Source organism: Tachysurus fulvidraco, chromosome 12 (assembly GCF_022655615.1).
Source record: "Tachysurus fulvidraco isolate hzauxx_2018 chromosome 12, HZAU_PFXX_2.0, whole genome shotgun sequence".
NCBI lineage: Eukaryota > Metazoa > Chordata > Actinopteri > Siluriformes > Bagridae > Tachysurus > Tachysurus fulvidraco.
Genome location: NC_062529.1, coordinates 5343958 through 5361934, shown reverse-complemented (window position 1 = coordinate 5361934; position 17977 = coordinate 5343958). Strand labels below are relative to the sequence as shown.

Sequence of the window (17977 nt, the reverse complement as noted above, 5' to 3'; positions counted from 1 at the left end):
TGACAGGGAGCTTCTATTTTAACCAGCGCAGCTTTTGCAGTCTTTACAATAGTGGTAGTGGCAACGCACAGACCAAATGCATGCGAGTTAAGTCATCCCACGTGATACCACTTAGCCAATCAAATTCTGCATTCCTAAACACTGTGACTCAACAGCGTAAGACAGATGAGAGAGAATTAGAGTAAAGTTACACATGAAAGAAAGATAGCGATACATGTAGAAAACAAAGGGAGAGAAACAGATGAGTGAGATGGAGAAAAAAAGAATAAAGAACAAATGACGCTCTCCAAAAAAAGAAAAGTGGACAGCGAAAACATTTACTCCAGAATGGACAGACTCATTTCCGTTCACACTTCCCACTTCACACTAAACGAGTGTGTCTCATATGTTCAGAAACCGGGGCACTTATTAAAAGTGGCAATGTGAAACGCCATTATGAGACAAAACATAAAGGTTTTTAACAAACACCACTCAAATCTGAAAACAGCGTCCCTGAGACAGCTTTCCCAGGTCTGAGGAAAGATTCCCTATACATCCTGCCCATGTTTGGCTCTACATACAACTGCGAGGCAGCTTTCTCTCCAATTACATAATCAAAACTAAATATGGTTCCAGGCTCACTAATGAGCACCTCCACCTACAATCATACATATGTTCAGTTCTATGTTACGTGACAATAAATATTGTCCAAAGGTTTTTGAATTGTACTGAATTTATTTGATTTGACAGTCAGGTATTGATTGCTTGCAGATGTTGATACAACTACTAGGCTACTTAAATATATCACACTAACTAGTTAGACATTATGATCTTCCGGACCTTTGTTTCAAGAAATTTTCTCTTACTGGACCTCTTTAAATTTTAGTTGAATACCTCTGCTCTACGCCTTTAGTAGATTTTGATATTCTGGGAACTATCAGAAGTCCTGAGTTTTGTGATCTCAGAAACCCTGAAGGATTGTAACATGTTAAAAGACTAGTTAGATACATGGGAACTAAACCACTTAGAGCATTGTAAGTAAGTAGCAGCAGTTTGTAATTACTTCTAAACAAGTAGCCAGTGTAGAGATGATAAAATTGGGGTTAATTGATCATATTTTCTTATCTATTTTCTGGTATGAACTCTGGCAGCTGCATTTTGGTCTACTTATTGAAGATGCAGGACTGTAGCCTATTTTTTGAAGCTGCATAACAACCACCTAGTAATGCATTACAATAGTCCAGTCTGGAGGTCATGAATGCATGAACTAGCTTCTCAGCATCAGATACTGACGGGATGTTTCTCAGCTTGGCAATATTTCTAAGGTGGAAGAAGGCTGTTTTTGTAATATGGGCGATATGATTTTCGAAAGACAAGTTGCTGTCTAATATAACACCCAGGTCTTTCACTGTCGAGATACAGTAGTAGTTACAGTACATCCCTCTAAATGGAAGTTGAATTGTGAGAGCTTCTGTGTACTGGTTTTTGGCCACTAAGTAGTATTTCTGTCTTACCAGTATTTAACAATAGAAAATTACAGGCCATCCAATCTCTTTAACGGACTCAGTTGATTCAGACAATTTAGATATTTCATCTGGTTTTGATGAGATATATAACTGCGTATCGCCATCAGTGTTTTACCAGTGACAGATTTTCTTTCTTTTTTTAGCAAGTCTTTGAAAATCTCCAGTTCCCAGACACAAATCAGACTGGTCAGTATTGAGTACCGAGCCATGCCGACTTACTGCAAAGCTTTTTGGTAACTGGCCACAGGCTGATGCACTATGAAGAACCTCCAGACACGTTACATCTTGCCAGCCGTGATGGACAGGCACATAGCCGTCAGAGCAGCAGGGCTCTGCAGATGTTTTGGCACTTAAAGCAGCCTTTGTTTAACTCCATGTTTAACTCCAACATTCACCGACTATCATGCACTTATTATTGGTGAAAGATGCACAGTCAGGTCAAAGTGATGAGAAACAGTCTCATATAAACATGCATGCTTCATGTGTGTGTGTGTGTGTAGACAGAATGAACTTAGCAGTCAGCATCAGGCACCGCCCTCAATCTGATAGCTGTCAGTAGACGGATGGGCTGAGTGTGACTCTCTGGCCCCGGTGTCTGCGTTTAGTATAGTGTACAGAAAGGTCACATGAAAAAAATATCAAATCAAATGCAGAAAATCAAAACAACAGTTAATTCCTGACCAGTGTATCCTGTTGCCGCAACAAATATTCCTGCCTTTACTGGCCGCAAATTGGTGCAAAACTGTGTAAATATAAAGCAAATCTCAGAGGTCTAATCTGAAATTAGAGCATTCTTACTTTTAAATGATGTTATTATGCTGTTTTCCTTTAAAAAGAAATGATTTTTGTCATTCAGTTTTTTTTAAACCACTGTGATTCACATGTTACTAGTGTTTATAGTCTCAGATGAAGATTTGAAAGATTTGCACTTCAACAATAGTTTATGCCCAAGACTCAGCAGCAATCTCAGTGCTGTCGGAAAACTGCTGCCGTGATCATTAAGACTGTCCTGTGATCATTCCTGGTTCTTTTCTAAATCTTGGTCCTCTTGAGGTTTCTTTTTCAAGTCTTTTCAGTAAGCGTTTCATTGTCCCTGTCACCTCTGGCATTGTTCACTAGGGATCTGAGGAGGCTTACACTCAGAGGCATTTACTGAAAATTTCTTGAAACATAGACATGAGCCATCTGTCTTTGTCCTTTTTCCACCCTTTAGACTGCTGCACATTTCTGACTAAATAAATAAAAGTGGGATGATGCTGGAAAACATTTACACTCACTCACTAACATAAACTAGCTTAGTGTTTAAAAAAAGCTCTTTTACTTTTACCCTTTCATATAGATGGTGTTTCAGGTTGGACCTTGTTTCAGACTTACCCCAGGACAGTATGAAGCGCACATGCAAATTAAGCATAAGAATGTACTGCTGGATTATTCAAATCCATTAGCTCCAGAGAAGTACATAGGACTAGTAGGAGTTTGGCTTTGTCTGTGTCTGGAGATTTGAATAATTCTGTTTTAACCTGTTCTGTTATCCTTACTAGGCTTGTGTGTGACGGTGAACACGCAGCACTTCATTTATTCACCTTTCACACAGCTTTCATGCTCAGTGTAACCTTCAGGTCAACTCCATCCTCAAACTCTTTCCCAGAATACACCGTGGCCTACAAGCATGGATGCCACTGTAGGGAAGTTTCTATCTACAAGTTAGAAGTCAGAGGTGTGCCCTCTCTTAACAAGCTACAAAAAAGTTTGTATATACAGTAAATAAGGTTTTTTATCTCTTCCAGGAAATGAACAAACAATGAACACTGGGGTGGTTTTCTGTTTGTTTGTTGGTTTAGAATACATTTTTAGAAGCCACTGTAAACTTTATTAGTACATATTATGAAGTGGTAGCTCAGTGGTAAAGGTGTTGGACTACTGATCAGATGGTCATAAGTTCAAATCCCAGGTCCACCAAGTTGCCACTGAAAGGGCCCCTGAGCAAGACCCTCGATTGCTTAGTTGTATAAATTGAAAAAAAAATCTAAGTCACTCTGGATCAGGGTGTCTGCTGCTTAATGCAGTAAATGTTGTACTTTCTGCTGAGAATTAGGTTGTTTTATTCCCTCTTAAATGTTAAACAGTTTGTAATATATAATAATCAGCAAAATCAGCTTTTGAGACTGATGCTGCATCTGTTGCTTCCATCATGTTTTAAGACTGACGTCTACCCACTCGTAATTACGACGCTTAAGTGGGATTTGTCATTCTTGTGCATTCATCTCGTGAATACGATCTTTCTAGCATTACACACGACACTCCACCCCACCCACACGTTCACACTCACCCATTTCATTTACACTCATTCTATATAAACAGAGCTTCTACATTTAAGCAATCAGCAGATCTCACTAAAGCCACGGCCCAAATCACATCCTTTTCTTCTTTTCTGTCCTACGCCGAAAACCCCAAAAACAAGACGTCCAGTTCAAGCAACCTGACGGTTTATTTATTCAACCGAAAAAGCGGAGTGTGAAATGTCAGACACGTCATGCACACAACCCTCATAGCTTTGCTTATGTAGCAGAAGAGGGGTGAGATGAGAGGACAGATTTTCAGGGTAGCTGACGACACATCAGTGGACAAGACATCTTACAAATGTCTAATAAATTAGCTTTTTTTTTTCTCTCCAAGAAATTCAACAATTTGAGCTAAAATGTTGCATTCTGTGTGTTTGACATCGATCTCCGTTGTTTGAGAAACGGTTTATACTTCGGTTATTGCTACATTTCAGATTAATCCCATCTAAAAATCATACACTTCATGGTTGCTGTGTGTTGTTCACACAGACATTTGTTCATGTATCACAGTTCTGTTTTCTTTAATTCTTGGTTTTAATCATTTGCTTTTGCTTTGTTGTCTTGTTTGCTGATCTCCTGACACATCCAAGGGTTTTGGATGTTTCTGGTATTGTGATAAACCTATACTGTCTACCCTGAGCTGCATTCACATCTGTCTTGGCCTTTCTTGTTGTGACAGTAACACACCACCCAGATGTATTTTTATTTCTTTTTTTAATTGGTTTAAAAGCTGACGAATAAAGCTGTTGATCTGGGTCCTAAGACTAATCAGGACAATCTTGGCATATTTATCAAAAAAAAAATACCAACAACACAAAAAATGTGCAACAACAGTCATCTTACTCACAAACACCAGAGAGGTTTCTAATCAATGTGACAGAGTCAGAGGCCTTTTCTAGGAACCTTTAGTATTATGGGGGGGAAAAGCACTTATTTTACTAAGAGTAGACATTTGTCACGGACACACCGGTGCGTGGAAAAGCAAGGCGAAAAGCCCAGAGTTGCAATCTGGTTAGCAAAAATGATTCGTGTTCCTTTCGGTCACGGCGAAGAAGAGAGGAAAAAGAAATAGATCTCTGATATGCTTTCTGCTTAAAGCATAGCCTTCCAAGAGTTATTACCTTTATTAAAAGCACTGACACGTCGCCTTATATATTTCCGCCTTCTCCCACGCCACCGAGACAATTTTCTTTTCTTAAATAAACTGTCATGCTAGTGTTAATTTATCGCCGCCACCCTCATTGTGGGAGAAGGCAGGGCTGATATAAAACATGTATATATGAGATTGGTAATTGTAGCTTTAGCCTGCTTGAGTAGAACAAATGCGTCTCTCTCATGGCTGCACTAATGTGATAAAGGGAAAATTGGCTGTTCGTCAGCTGCCTCCTCCGCTGTGTAATGGCCGACGTCGAGGAGAGGCGTCCGGCTCCAGCCGACCCGGACGCATCGACGCTGAAACTCCAGTAGCACTCTCTTCCAGACGGTTATATTTCAAACGATTGGCCGAGTCATACTCGGCTCGCTCCGATACATGGGATAATGTAACAAATTACAAGTAAGGAAACAGTTTTGCTTCATTTAAATGATAAGAGTCTGTCTCGCTGAGGCTCAGGGCTAAGCTGTAAATAAAACATCCGTGTGTGTGTGTGTGTGTGTGTGTGCGCGTGCAGATAGAAGGGTTAGGCTTCGGCAGGTATCAGCAACATGCTTTGAAAAAGCTGGGGATTGCCTGCGCTGATACCCTCATCCGGAGTGGAATATTTCTCGGGGCCCTGACAGCTCGTCCAGCGCTGAAATGGAAAGGGCTTTATCATGGAGCGCTTTGTCACTCAGGCTGCTGAAGGTGCCTCAGCTCCACGTTAGCCTTGTGTTCCTGCCCTGGTTTATGGGCCAGGTCAAAAGGGCAAAGCATCATTTTTGATATAAAGCTGTGGCATTTGAAGTTAGATATACCTGTATAAAAAAAGACATTGGAGGTTTTTCCTTTTTCCTCCCTCAGATTCTGTAATAAAACACTGTGCCCTGGATTGTCCCTATAACTACAGGAGCACAAAACACACACACCATCATGTGGATAATCAATTCATCTCTCGGCTTTTTTGTTAATTGATTTGATGGTTTATTTCAAATAGTTTATTTCTATATAGATACATAGAAATATTTTTTGACAATATTTATTTCTACCGTTTTTAATCAAAGAAAAGAAGAACATGGGGATAAATTCTTAAACATTTTTTATCCCTTTAAAGCTGTTTTGTGACAACGTCCATCATTAAAAGCATTATATGGTGTGTTTGTGTGTGTGTCTGTGTGTGTGTGTGTGTGTGTGCTCTCGCTCCATTTGTGCAATATTAATAAATCAGCCAATAAATCAGTTAAGCAGAAAAACATTGTGTGTTTCCATGAGGTGAATCATTCTGACTTTTTCTCATCGACTCCAAACCGTCACACTCGATTCTTCAGGGATTCGACTCCCACTATGTTCGACATTACCTGGAAGAAGGCTGGAGACGACACACAAAAGTTATACTGAAAATCCAGTACTGCAAGCACAAATATTAACACAGGATATTAATTAAGCATAAAATATACACATAACACAGATCAGCCATAACATTAAAAGTGCTGACAGGTGAAGTGGACTTTGTGAATAAAATGGACACAGAAGTACAGCATTTTGTGTTTATTGTTCAAAATGTTTTACTTTCCCAAATGTAGCAACACGCTTTTTAAAGGAAAGATGGACTTTCTCTTTTAATGTCAGCAGGTAGAGTTTCCACACAGAGTTCCAGTGAGAAAGGGAATGATGCTGCACGTCTGCTGCATCGACACGTCACCTGTTCTTTAACCTCGAGAAACCAGACCGGCTCAGAAATATTAAACCCTAAATGTTGACACTAATGTAGTCTAGTGGGGAAAAAGTTCACTTAAGAGTCAAGCTTACTAATCCCTTTATTTAGTGCTTCCGAGGTTTCGGCTCAGTTCCTCCTGCCAGTGTGCACGACATTTTCCTCACGGTCCTTAGTTGTTACCCCTGTATTGCTGAGTTGTTTTTCCCGATCTTACAGACCACAGAGCTTTTGTGTTTGTGCGGCAGGTTTCAGCAGGCCTTCTCGCTCCCAAGCCAGTCGGATACTCTATTCCACGGAGCTCGTTCTCATAAAAGCGATCATATAAATTTGTAGAGAATTCAGGTAATTCACTGCGCAGACCAAATACGCCTGGTTCAGTGTGAAAGCTGAGAGCAGCTTTTAAGATGTCAGCACCTGCTGATTATGAAGTTACTAAAAGCTCCAGAGAATAGCCGGTTAATAATCTCCTGCAGCGCTGAAGTGATCGCCTCACAGGCTTTTTGGTTGTTTTTTTTCCTTTCTTGAAGTGGAATCGTTTGAAACAAGGGCACATCCACACAAAAGAAACAATCATGATGTTTAAAATTCAAATAAACCAGAAGCTAGAAATGTGTCTCTACAACTCATATATTCTTGGACTAACATCTTTGTTTAAAAGCAAGGTTTATTGTCATACTTTACATAGTTTTTCTCCCCCCCCAGATTCTAGCTGACTAACAGAAGACAGCTCACATGTTAGGGAAAGCGACCTCTGATGTTACCGGAGCATGGCAGTAGTATGTTGTAGCGAGAAGCTGCTCAGTTGATAACAGGAAGATTGTTTCAGATCAGCTGATTCTAAACGCACCGATATCAGAATTTTAGGGAAAATTAGGTTATTTGTGCATTTCTTTCTGCTAGTTTAAGTCAGAGAAGCGATTGAGAAGACAAATAGCACCATTTAGGAGTTAAAGAGTAAATCAGTGTTTACTGTAAAGACAACACACTAAAGGAATACAATCTAAAACCCAAAACAGCAAAACTGTCTCAGCTCCAGACCCACGTCTCAAAAGCCTTCGTCGCTGCTAAATAGATGGAAGCACTTCAGACTTCATTTACATCACACTGACGTGGGCTTCAGATCTCAAGAAGCAAGTCATCGGGCCGGTTTGAGATTTTGAGAACGGCCTCTCGCCAGTCTTCAATCAGCCATCATGAAAGAGCACAGCTTAAGGATCCTCGAGGCAGCTCTAGTTGTCTCGTGCTTCCTTCATCCTCCAGGAATTTTGCTTCACTTCCATCCACCTTTTTAACTTTTTTTGGAAGGAAGGAAGGAAGGAAGCTGTGAACATACAAATGTGAATGTGATAGGAAGCCTCTTTATCTTAGAAGAGCGGCACACAGTCACCAGGCAAAGGCAAAAAAAACTTTTTTCCATTTTTAAAGGTTTCGTGTGAACTCATGTAACCCAATATCCAGCGTTTGCAGCGTTTTTAGCAACAGAGCTCACACAAGTGTAAAATGCTGCTGGCAGGTTTAGTGCAGGAAATGAGCAGGAGGAAAAAAATGACATTTTGTTGTCAGTATTAAATGTAGCTCTGGACTTGTGAGGTTTTTTCTAACACACATTCTTGTTGGCCCTTTAGGTACACAAAATAAGTGTGAGCTTGTTTCTGAATGGTCAAGAGGAAGATGGCACGGCCTTCGACACGAAACCCCTGCTAGGCCCAGTCGCGGATGTCACCTCAGACACTGGGGCTTGGATTGGCCAGAACTCCAAAGGTAACTCCTTCCTTTTTTGTATTTTTAATAGGATACTGAACACTGCACTTGCATACATTAGTAATAGAACAAATACTTTTTTACTTTTGTTCTGTTTTAGTTTTATCTTTGACAAAATTTTAGTTGCTTAAAGTTTAGATCTGAACCTGGCCCAAGTACTCAATAATGCTAAATTTACAGTTTTTATTATTTATTTATTTGTTTATTTATTTTATCAAATAGAATACAACACATTGCTTTGGTGTTTAATAGTTAGGAACCAAGCATCAAAAATACAAAAGGCTTTTTTTTCCTGTTCATTATAATTTATTCTTTGTGTAATATTTTGTAAGTTTTGAAATTCCCTCTCAGCAGATTCCTACCAAATTGGGTCAGCATGATGTGATGATATCCATGACGCAAAATTGCTAAGGAGCTTTAGATAGCTTAACTGAGGTTGTCGTCATGAGGCAATAAATGAACATAACGCACAGTTTGACTAAACAAAAGTTTTCAGTAATAACACTGTATACGCACCTCATACACACTCGCATGATGCTGACACTCACTCATTTCTACTAAGTATGCTAGTGACTTTTTTATTTGATTTAATTTTATTATTATTTTTATTTTTTGCTGGAAGCATTCTCAGGTTTTTTTGTATTATACCTTTGATATTTCTATCATTCAGGAGAGGGTACAACTAGCCACTACTGCGTTTTATATAAAACTATATTAAATGAATGCTGCCCTTATTTTGAAATTAATTTACCCATACAGCGCTTTCTTCTTAGTCGAATTGGAAGAGGGGAAAAAAAAGGGCGCGTTAATCTGCAAAGGTGCCGCAGTTTTTCATTTCCGAAAGATCCGTAAGCCAGCAACTAATCAAATCTGGGGATTTATATAGGCCAAGGGTGACCATATGGCCACACATAATCTGTTCCTAAATGAGATGAGATGGGATTTCTGCAATGCCCACAGTAAAACTGCATTTGAATACGGATCTGTGAACGGCACACCCTAAATGGATGTCAACTCCGTTACCTTCATTTCCTTCCGGGACTCTCCTGCACTACAAGGTCCATATCTTCTTCCTCCACATCCTCCTCCTCTGCCTCCAACATGTTCTTATTACAATGACAAATTTCCTTAAATCCATTTTTTACATTTGAACTGATTAGGCAAACTTTTAGTGCGCTGTTGGCCATTTAAGCCAGATAGGAGCTCATTCTAGCTTTACATTATTGCACTTTATTTTAATATTTTAGATCTTAAAACTTGGAAATCATTTGGCTGTTGGTAAATATTAGTTATATGGGTAAAACTGAGTAATTGTATGCCGAAATATTGCTTTGATTTTCAAGAATATATAAAGTTATCCACTCTGAAGATTCCTTTCTTAGCATAAAAATCTGAAGTGGCTCTAGTCACAAATCCTAATATTTGGCTGTTCAGTCAATCCAGAGCGTCTTCTCTGCAAGTCTAGTTTGCACAGGGGACACTGGGGACGGTGTGTCTCCACCTCTTTCTGAAAATGTAGCATGATAATATTCGTTTCTTTAATAGCCCGTGGCGTATTTTCTAAAAATATTGAATATCACCTCCACATTGGGACGTCTTTGCTCCGAACCCGGATGTTTGCGTCAAACACAGTGAGACGGTGTTACTGTACAATGGTGCTTTAACTTTAATTAAAGAAAACTCACAATCATACTCAATATTGTGGCCCAGGAATCTTACAGCAGCTCTTACATGCTTAGAAATCTTGCCTTGCGTTTTAAGAAATCTTGCCTTTTTAACAGCAGTACTTAGAAAGTGTTTTGATAAGAGTATAAGAGTATACTAGGTAGTGTTTTACATCACGCTTTCCGAAAAAAGATCTCGATTAAAGGACCCGTAAGGTTATTTAAACAGCCTTCACAAACACACTCCTGATTTACTTTCATTTGTCTGCTGACGGAATTGTTAAGACAGAAAAACAAAGCAGCTCTCGTCTAACACACTTCTAAAGCATCAGTTGTTCATGATCTTTAAAGTGTTTAAAAAGCTGGTATGGATTTAGCTGGTTAAAATGAACACAATTTTAAAATGTATATTTCTGTGCCTGATAAAGTTGACAAACTTTTCTTTTTTTAATTGCCTCCTCCACCAAACCTTTCAGAGATTCCGAGATTGTCATTAGTGTCATGAAAGGGATTAGGGAAGAAAGATGGAAGTGCAGGTGGAGAATTATATTTAGTAACATTATCATCTTGAAGACTCGCAGACAACACAGAAATCACTAAGAGGAAACAAGCTCAACAAGCAGGCTATTACAGGCAACGGCAAAAACACAGGAAAACACAAAATGGGATTTCAAGTCTAAGGAAGCAAAACAAACAACAAAGGCTTGAAATCAAGTCACGTGAGAGTTTAAGTAGATAAACTAATCAAAGAGAAAACTCAAAACAGGTGATTGTGAGCAATATCCAGTGACGATGCAGGGACATGATATGAAGAAAACAAACACAGAACAAGGTGGACATTAGAGCTGCAGTGCTGTGCTGCGCGGCTCGGCTCACAGGGCTCAGCATGACTGGGAGATCGCGCGTGATGGTTTACATAATGTGACAGGAAAATGCTTGAATGTTTGTAGGATTTAGGAAATGAATAAACAAATAAAATTGGGCCATAGAAGCTTTTATTATCAGGACATGTACATTACAGCACAGTGGAATTCTTTTCATCGCATATCCCAACTGGTAAATATTGTTTAGATGGATAAAACCGAGAGACTATACTCCAAAATATTGCTTTGATGTACAAAAATATATAAAGTTATCCAATCTAAAGTGGCTCATAATTGGCTGTTCAGTCAATCCAGAACGTTTTCTCTGCAAGTGAAGTATTCACACCGCTGAGGAGTTTAGGGCTGGAGCACAGGGGCAGTTAGGATACAATGCCCCTGGAGCTGGAAGGGTTAACCACTTGAGCCAGAACTGCCCCATAAATGTATTTATTATTATTATTATTATTATTATTATTATTATTATTATTGTAACCAGAAGATGCACTGATTACATGTTGGAATTGATTTGAAATTGTACCAAGTGACAGATAAATGTCTAAAATAGATTTGATACTTTTCTTTTTTCACATTTCTGCTCCAGTGTTCAGAACAATGTTGGTCTAAGAGTGTTTTGCTTTTCAGTGGAAAGAGTGAAATAAATAAAGGAGTAAAAAAATTTATAATATTTATAAATAAATCCTTGTAGTGGCAAATTGTGTGATTTTGAACATATGATTTTAGTTTTATCTACAGGTTCATTTTTAGTCAGTTCATCCAGGATTTTGCAAATTTGTGTTGGCACTAATGAATACAAAATCAAGCAGATTTCTCAGTGTTCAGAGGAGCTTGCAATTTTTCATAATGAAGCAAATTTGTGCATATTTGGTCCAAGATGCATCTTGTGACCTGTGCTTACAGCCACAATGTATATCGTTTATGACCACAGACCACAGTCAGCCAAAGCCCTCTTCCGTTTATGAGCAGCTAACATGAGAACAACTAGAAAGTCATTACAAATGTCTCTTCACTTGTAGGAGCTTAAATGAACCCTTATATGCTTGTTTTGTTTTGATTTGACCAATTCTAATAATTAAAAAGAAAATAGCTGCAAAAACAAGCATTTTGTCTAGAAAAAAAAATCAGGAAAATGAGTAATGATGACATTAATTTAATCTGGAAAATACAACAGAAAAAAATACAAGAATTTTGTGTTTATTGTCCCAGCAGCTCCACAGAAATGAGTGTGTGAATGAATCTGTAGTCACACGGCATCCAATGGAGCTGTGATTTAAGTGGAAACACTGAATCAGTTTCTGCGGCAAGGAAACGAGTTCACGCCCACAACCCAGTGCCTTATTTACATGTCATATGCATAGATCACGCCCTATTGTGCCCACATATACATATCATTTACATCAAACACACCCTAATTTATGCGATTGCTGCAGTATTGAATTAATAAAAAAGAAAGCGTTCAGCAGCCTATAGCCAAAAAAATGTTTAAATGAAGTGGGGGAAAATTCTTTTCTGTAATGCTGTGTTAGATGTGCTTGTGTCCAATGGAGCAGAAAATAAAGATATCGTTATTTCAGTGATCATAAACGGCTTAAAAAGTGCACGTGGCATTTAAATTTGAAACCAGTATAAACCAGAAACCATACACATATATATATATATATATTTTTTTTGGATTAACTGAAGTTTATGACTGAATCAAGAACATTGGAGCTGGGTCATTTTCTAAATATTAAAAACAATTTTTTTTAATTATCACTTTTATTTTTCATTTTTTAGATATTTCAGACCACAAAGATGATGATTATGAAATCACAGTGCTAGTATTAACAGTCCCATTTGGCCCTTTTGGAATTTTAAGGAGATTTAAGAAAAAAAAAGAAAAAACTGATCCTGTTTCCACACATAAGCCCAGGTCTGCGAAATCCTCTTGGCAGGTGTCGGGGGAAACATGACGAGAAAACCAAATGGAAAAGCACATAAAAATTCATTTTAATAGCTTTGAAATTCTTTGAATTTAAGCTTTAATTGTGATTAAATCCAAACCATAACAAAACACCGCTCACTTAATGTTCACACTTGTTTTATTGGTAATATATAATAAATGTGTTACTCTACCTGACCTTTTCAGTAAGCTTCAATGCTTTATATCTAATATAAAAGCATAGGTTTGCATTTTGTTTGTTGTTCTTTTTGCATCCTAACTATACCACACCACTGAGTCAGCAAGATTACACACTGACCCAGAGCTGCAAATAAGTGCAATATATCCACCATGCTGCAAGTGTGTCTTTTACCCCAAACAATGGCCGAGATAAGGTAATCCTCTCCTGCTATGGATCCAGCACACTCTTCTCAATAGCAGACTTTCACACCTTTTTTTTTCCTTTCCCAGGGTCCAATCAATTCATCGGGAGAATGCAGGATTTCAGATTTTATCCCCAGACTTTGACTAACAGGTCAGTGGATTGACATCTAAGCATCAATCTGGAAAGATCTCAGTATAATAGATCAGCCACATTGATTCAGCTTGTTCAGAAGGGTTTCTGGGTATATTTGTCTGTTTTATTTCATTTTCTGTACTCTGCCATAATACCTCAGCCCATGTGAAAAACGATGAAACCTAAAAAAAAAAAAAACTGGTAACATTCCAACCTGCTTGTTTAATTTTTTTCCGTGTGTGTATGAGCTAGGGAGATCGAGGAAGTTTACTCTGCGAGAAAGCCTCCCCTCCACATTCAGCCATCATGCCTCTGCCCCTCCAGTCACCCCAGAGTTCACCCCGTAGCGGAAAGGTACTGCATTCCTAACGGCGCCCATGACACCACCAGCAACCGCGTGCTCCGCCTCGACCCGCACTCCCATCCACTGAACTACATCAATGATAACGACATCAGCACCGGCTGGGTGTCTTCCGTTTTCCCAAACCTGGAGAAACTGAACCGAGGGGTTTCCATCACCATAGACCTGGAGAGTGGACTGTACCAGGTAACACATGAGCACTTTACAGTGAGACAACAGTACATACAGATGCATGCGATGGCCAACAGGGTGCTTCATATCACTGTTATGAAGTATGTTAATAAATATATAAAAAAAATCTGCTGTCTTACACAGCATGTGAGCGCTCATCTCTGTTTCGATGATATGAAGCACAGGATAATGACATCATATCACTTTGAACATGACACACGCTGTGGCACTCAAGTGATCCAACAACCGGATTACATTGTGAGAAAAGCAGACTTTAATGTAGCAGCACAATCTTTAACCACACAGTCGAGGCGAGGTTAGAAAGGAACCAAAGCCATTTCATTTTAGCTTCACATTGTTTATTTACAGACGCTTTTTGTCTATTTTTTGCCCCTTTGCCCCATTGCTTCTTTCTGGAAACCTGTACACTAAATACAGTATATACAATAGAATTACTGTTGTTTCTCATGAGCTTTAATGCTGTTATACGTTTACATATCTTTCACACTGAATGTCTCTCAGAGGCAGAATAAACTTCTAAACTCAATGCAGACAGCAGAATTCGTATTTACATTTACGGCATTTAGCAGACACCCTTATCCAGAGTGACTTACAACTGAGCAACTGAGGGTTAAGGGCCTTGCTCAGGGGCCCAGCAGTGGCAGCTTGGTGGACCTGGGGTTCGAACCTGTGACCTTCTGATCAGTAGCCCAACACCTTAACCACTGAGCTACCACCCCCCCAATAATAAATAAATGCATCTGCTTTATGAATGAATGTAAATGTTATATTTATATCCTGATACATAAATCATATTTATAAATCATAAATAAACAGCTTGATCTATGATTTGTAGAAATAAAATAAATACAGAATGACTCTTCAGATATATAGAGATATAGAGAGAGATTTTGAGATGAACAATTCAACTGATTGCATAGTTTATCTGTTTTTTTCTCTTTTTTTTTTCAGTTCCAATTAAAAGCAAGTTGCAAGTTTAACTCCCAGAACTGGGAGACTGCATTATTAAGCAAAGCCCTGATCCCTGAAGTGTCTAGTGACTGATCCTGCTTTCTTTTAAAGTGAACAAACAACATTTTTTTCTTGTTTATTGCTAAATGTTTTTTATTTGTGTCTTGCAGAAAAGTACAAATGTATAGTTAGATGAATTTATATGGGTTGAATATGACCACAGTGGTGGGTATTTTTTTCCACAAAGCCTATCCTTCCCTAGCTGAGAGCAGCACTCCTAGAAGAGTTGCTCAAATCTTATAGCCAGAGACTTCAAGGCTTGCGTGTTTGTCTCGGCTCCCTGAACGGTTTTTGCTTTGCAAATCCAGAGGCTTGGGACCCTTTCGGCTGTTCAAACAAACAACCAGATCCTAAGTTCTAAGTGTGTGTATGTGTGAGTGTGTGTGTGTGTGTGAGTGAGCGTGTGTATGTCCAAGTTCCCTAGTCATCCATGTGGCTAAGCTGTGAAGAAAAAGAGGTCCAGCAGAAAAGCACTAGTGGATTTTCGAGTAGCTCTATGGCAGTGCCGCTCAACAGCAGATAAAACACACCGGCGCAGCTTTTTGAAGTGTCCACTTAGTCAAAGCTGGCACCAGTTCTTCCACACACACAAAAAAGACTCTGAGAAAAAGCTATAGAGAGAGAAAGAGACAGGGAGAAGGACAGAAGGGCGATGGAAAAGGGGGGGTTAAGGCGGGCAACGATCGGCTTCAAGCTGCTCTTCACAGCAGCGGCGCTTGTGAAGTCGGCCGAGCGTGGACTGTGGTGGTGCTGATAATAGATAATCCATTGCCGTTTAGTATTTCATGCATATTCCTCCTTGTCTTGGAATTTAGCACGCTCTTTTTTTCCCCAGGTTTTCTATGTGATTCTGCAGTTCCGGAGTCTGCAGCCTGAAGCCCTGCGTATTCAACGGAAGACCAGCAGCACCTCCGTATGGAGAGACTGGCAGTACCATGCCAAGAACTGCAGCTTGTTCGGGATGGAGGACAACGGGCCTTTGGTCAGCCCGGACTCTGTCAATTGCCTCCAGTTCCCCAGGTAACGCTCTCACCCTACCAACAAACACTTCCTTTAGAATGCACGTTTGCCAGCAAAGCTGCATCACAGGCAGGATTCCAGCACTGGTTCGCTCTATGGCCAAAAGTATGCAGACACCCGACAGCCACACCAATGCCTCACACTGTTAACACAAAGCTGGAAGACCATAGAATGTCTTTGGCACAAAACACGATCTATAAAGAGGCCTTGTCAAGGATATTGTAAGAATATTAAGTAAAGAAAAACACTCTAAAGGTACTAAATATGCAATCTGTGCTTAACTTGTTTTTTATTCTGCAGTGTTAAACATTTGCTGCGCGTTGGCACTAAAGCAAAAAGAGAAAAAAGGTCCACTGAAGAGAAGAGAGAATATGAAGGATAAGAAGCAGACAGACAGACAGACAGACAGATGATGTTAGGAGATCCAGTCCAGTCCTGTCCTGGTTAAGTCTATAAGCATTAGGCACAAAAATAAGGGGGGCAGTTGTGTTAGGAGTAGTGCTGAATAATGCAGGTGGGAAGATGGTGTCCTGCCTAGTGAAGAGCCTGATGCCTTCTCAGTGAACTTCTAACCCCTAATCCCTAACTCCTAACCCACACAGCACAAGACCACACACTTCTCCAGCCTCAAACACAATCCATTCACTGGTCTTCTGTCTTTATCTTGCCAAGGTGGGAGGGGCTTGACCAGGTCCGACTCCCCCATGGATTCTTTTTTCAGGGGTACTTCGATTCATGATGGCTTGCACACACAACTTAAATTTCATAGATCAATATAATTATTCTTCATACAGATTTCAGATTCATTCAGTGGGTTTGTTATTTTAATGTTTGTTTAATGATTCTAAGAGAGAGAGAGAGAGAGAGAGAGAGAGAGAGAGAGAGAGAGAGAGAGAGAGAGAGAACATGCCTTCCCATCACGTTAGTCTTTATATAGTAGACATTCTCTTTAACACACACAGACAGGTGACAAATGAATGGATCTGCAAGACTAGAACAGCTTCAGTGCACTAATAGGTGTTTCTCTGACTGTCATAGTGAACGCCAAACATCTCTTCAACTTCAGCTGGCTTCAGATCTTGTTGTTGCGAAGTCCATATGATTCCATGATGATTAAAAAGTCTACACACCCCTGTTAAATGGGCAGGTTTATGTGACCTATAAAATGAAACAAAGAAGAACATATCTGATCTCAGTGCAGTTGACCATATGTGGGGGATGTACCGGAGAGACTAGTCCGATCCACGGAGGCCCCACCTCACAACTTGCAGAACTTAAAAGATCTTTTGCAAACTTATTTGTGCTACAGCGGACCAGCTGTTATTGTGGAACCTACATTATTTTAGGAGGTTTTAATGTCATGGCTGATTGGTGTACACGATGCTATTTGACAACACTCTGTTGTTTGGGATAAATACTCAACACCTTCCATCCTGTCAGAATAATTATTAAGCATTGCCAATTGTATTTATATGGTAATTAAAATATTTGTGTTTCGAGGTTTTCACGCTCCCCTCCTTCTCCCCCAGCGATATCCCATTCACCAATGGCAACATCACATTTAGCATGCTAACCCCAGAGCCTAACCTGCGACCAGGCTACAACAACTTCTACAACAGTGCCACCTTGCAAGAGTTTGTGAGAGCCACACAAGTGCGCATCAACCTGCAGGGTCAGTACCACACCGGGGCCCCTCACGTGCCCTTTCGCCATCGCTACTACGCCGTGGACGAGATCACCATCAGTGGCAGGTCAGAATCCTCTCTTCTCTGTAACGTTCATCAGACCTAATTACACCACCAGCCCATCCTAATTTCACCCCTTTCAATACATTATTTCTAATTTGCTCCTTATATTTGACACAGTTATAGAGAAAATGCATTCATTAGAGCTCGTTAAGAGGGCGAAAGGCAGCAGCAGGGTGGTTACATCGAGAGAGTGGGCAGAAGT

The 17977-nt window shown here is 39.7% G+C and overlaps 1 protein-coding gene across 1 annotated transcript in view; it reads left to right on the top strand.

The window, feature by feature from the left end:
- The window catches only part of ush2a (Usher syndrome 2A (autosomal recessive, mild)), a 197430-nt gene that overhangs the window by 10027 nt on the left and 169426 nt on the right, over nucleotides 1-17977 (top strand). Inside the window, exons 4-8 of the mRNA XM_047821321.1 lie at nucleotides 8325-8460; nucleotides 13398-13461; nucleotides 13696-13990; nucleotides 15843-16027; nucleotides 17557-17778. Of these exons, the coding sequence (XP_047677277.1) occupies nucleotides 8325-8460; nucleotides 13398-13461; nucleotides 13696-13990; nucleotides 15843-16027; nucleotides 17557-17778 (902 nt within the window). The remainder of the gene's footprint in view (nucleotides 1-8324; nucleotides 8461-13397; nucleotides 13462-13695; nucleotides 13991-15842; nucleotides 16028-17556; nucleotides 17779-17977) is intronic.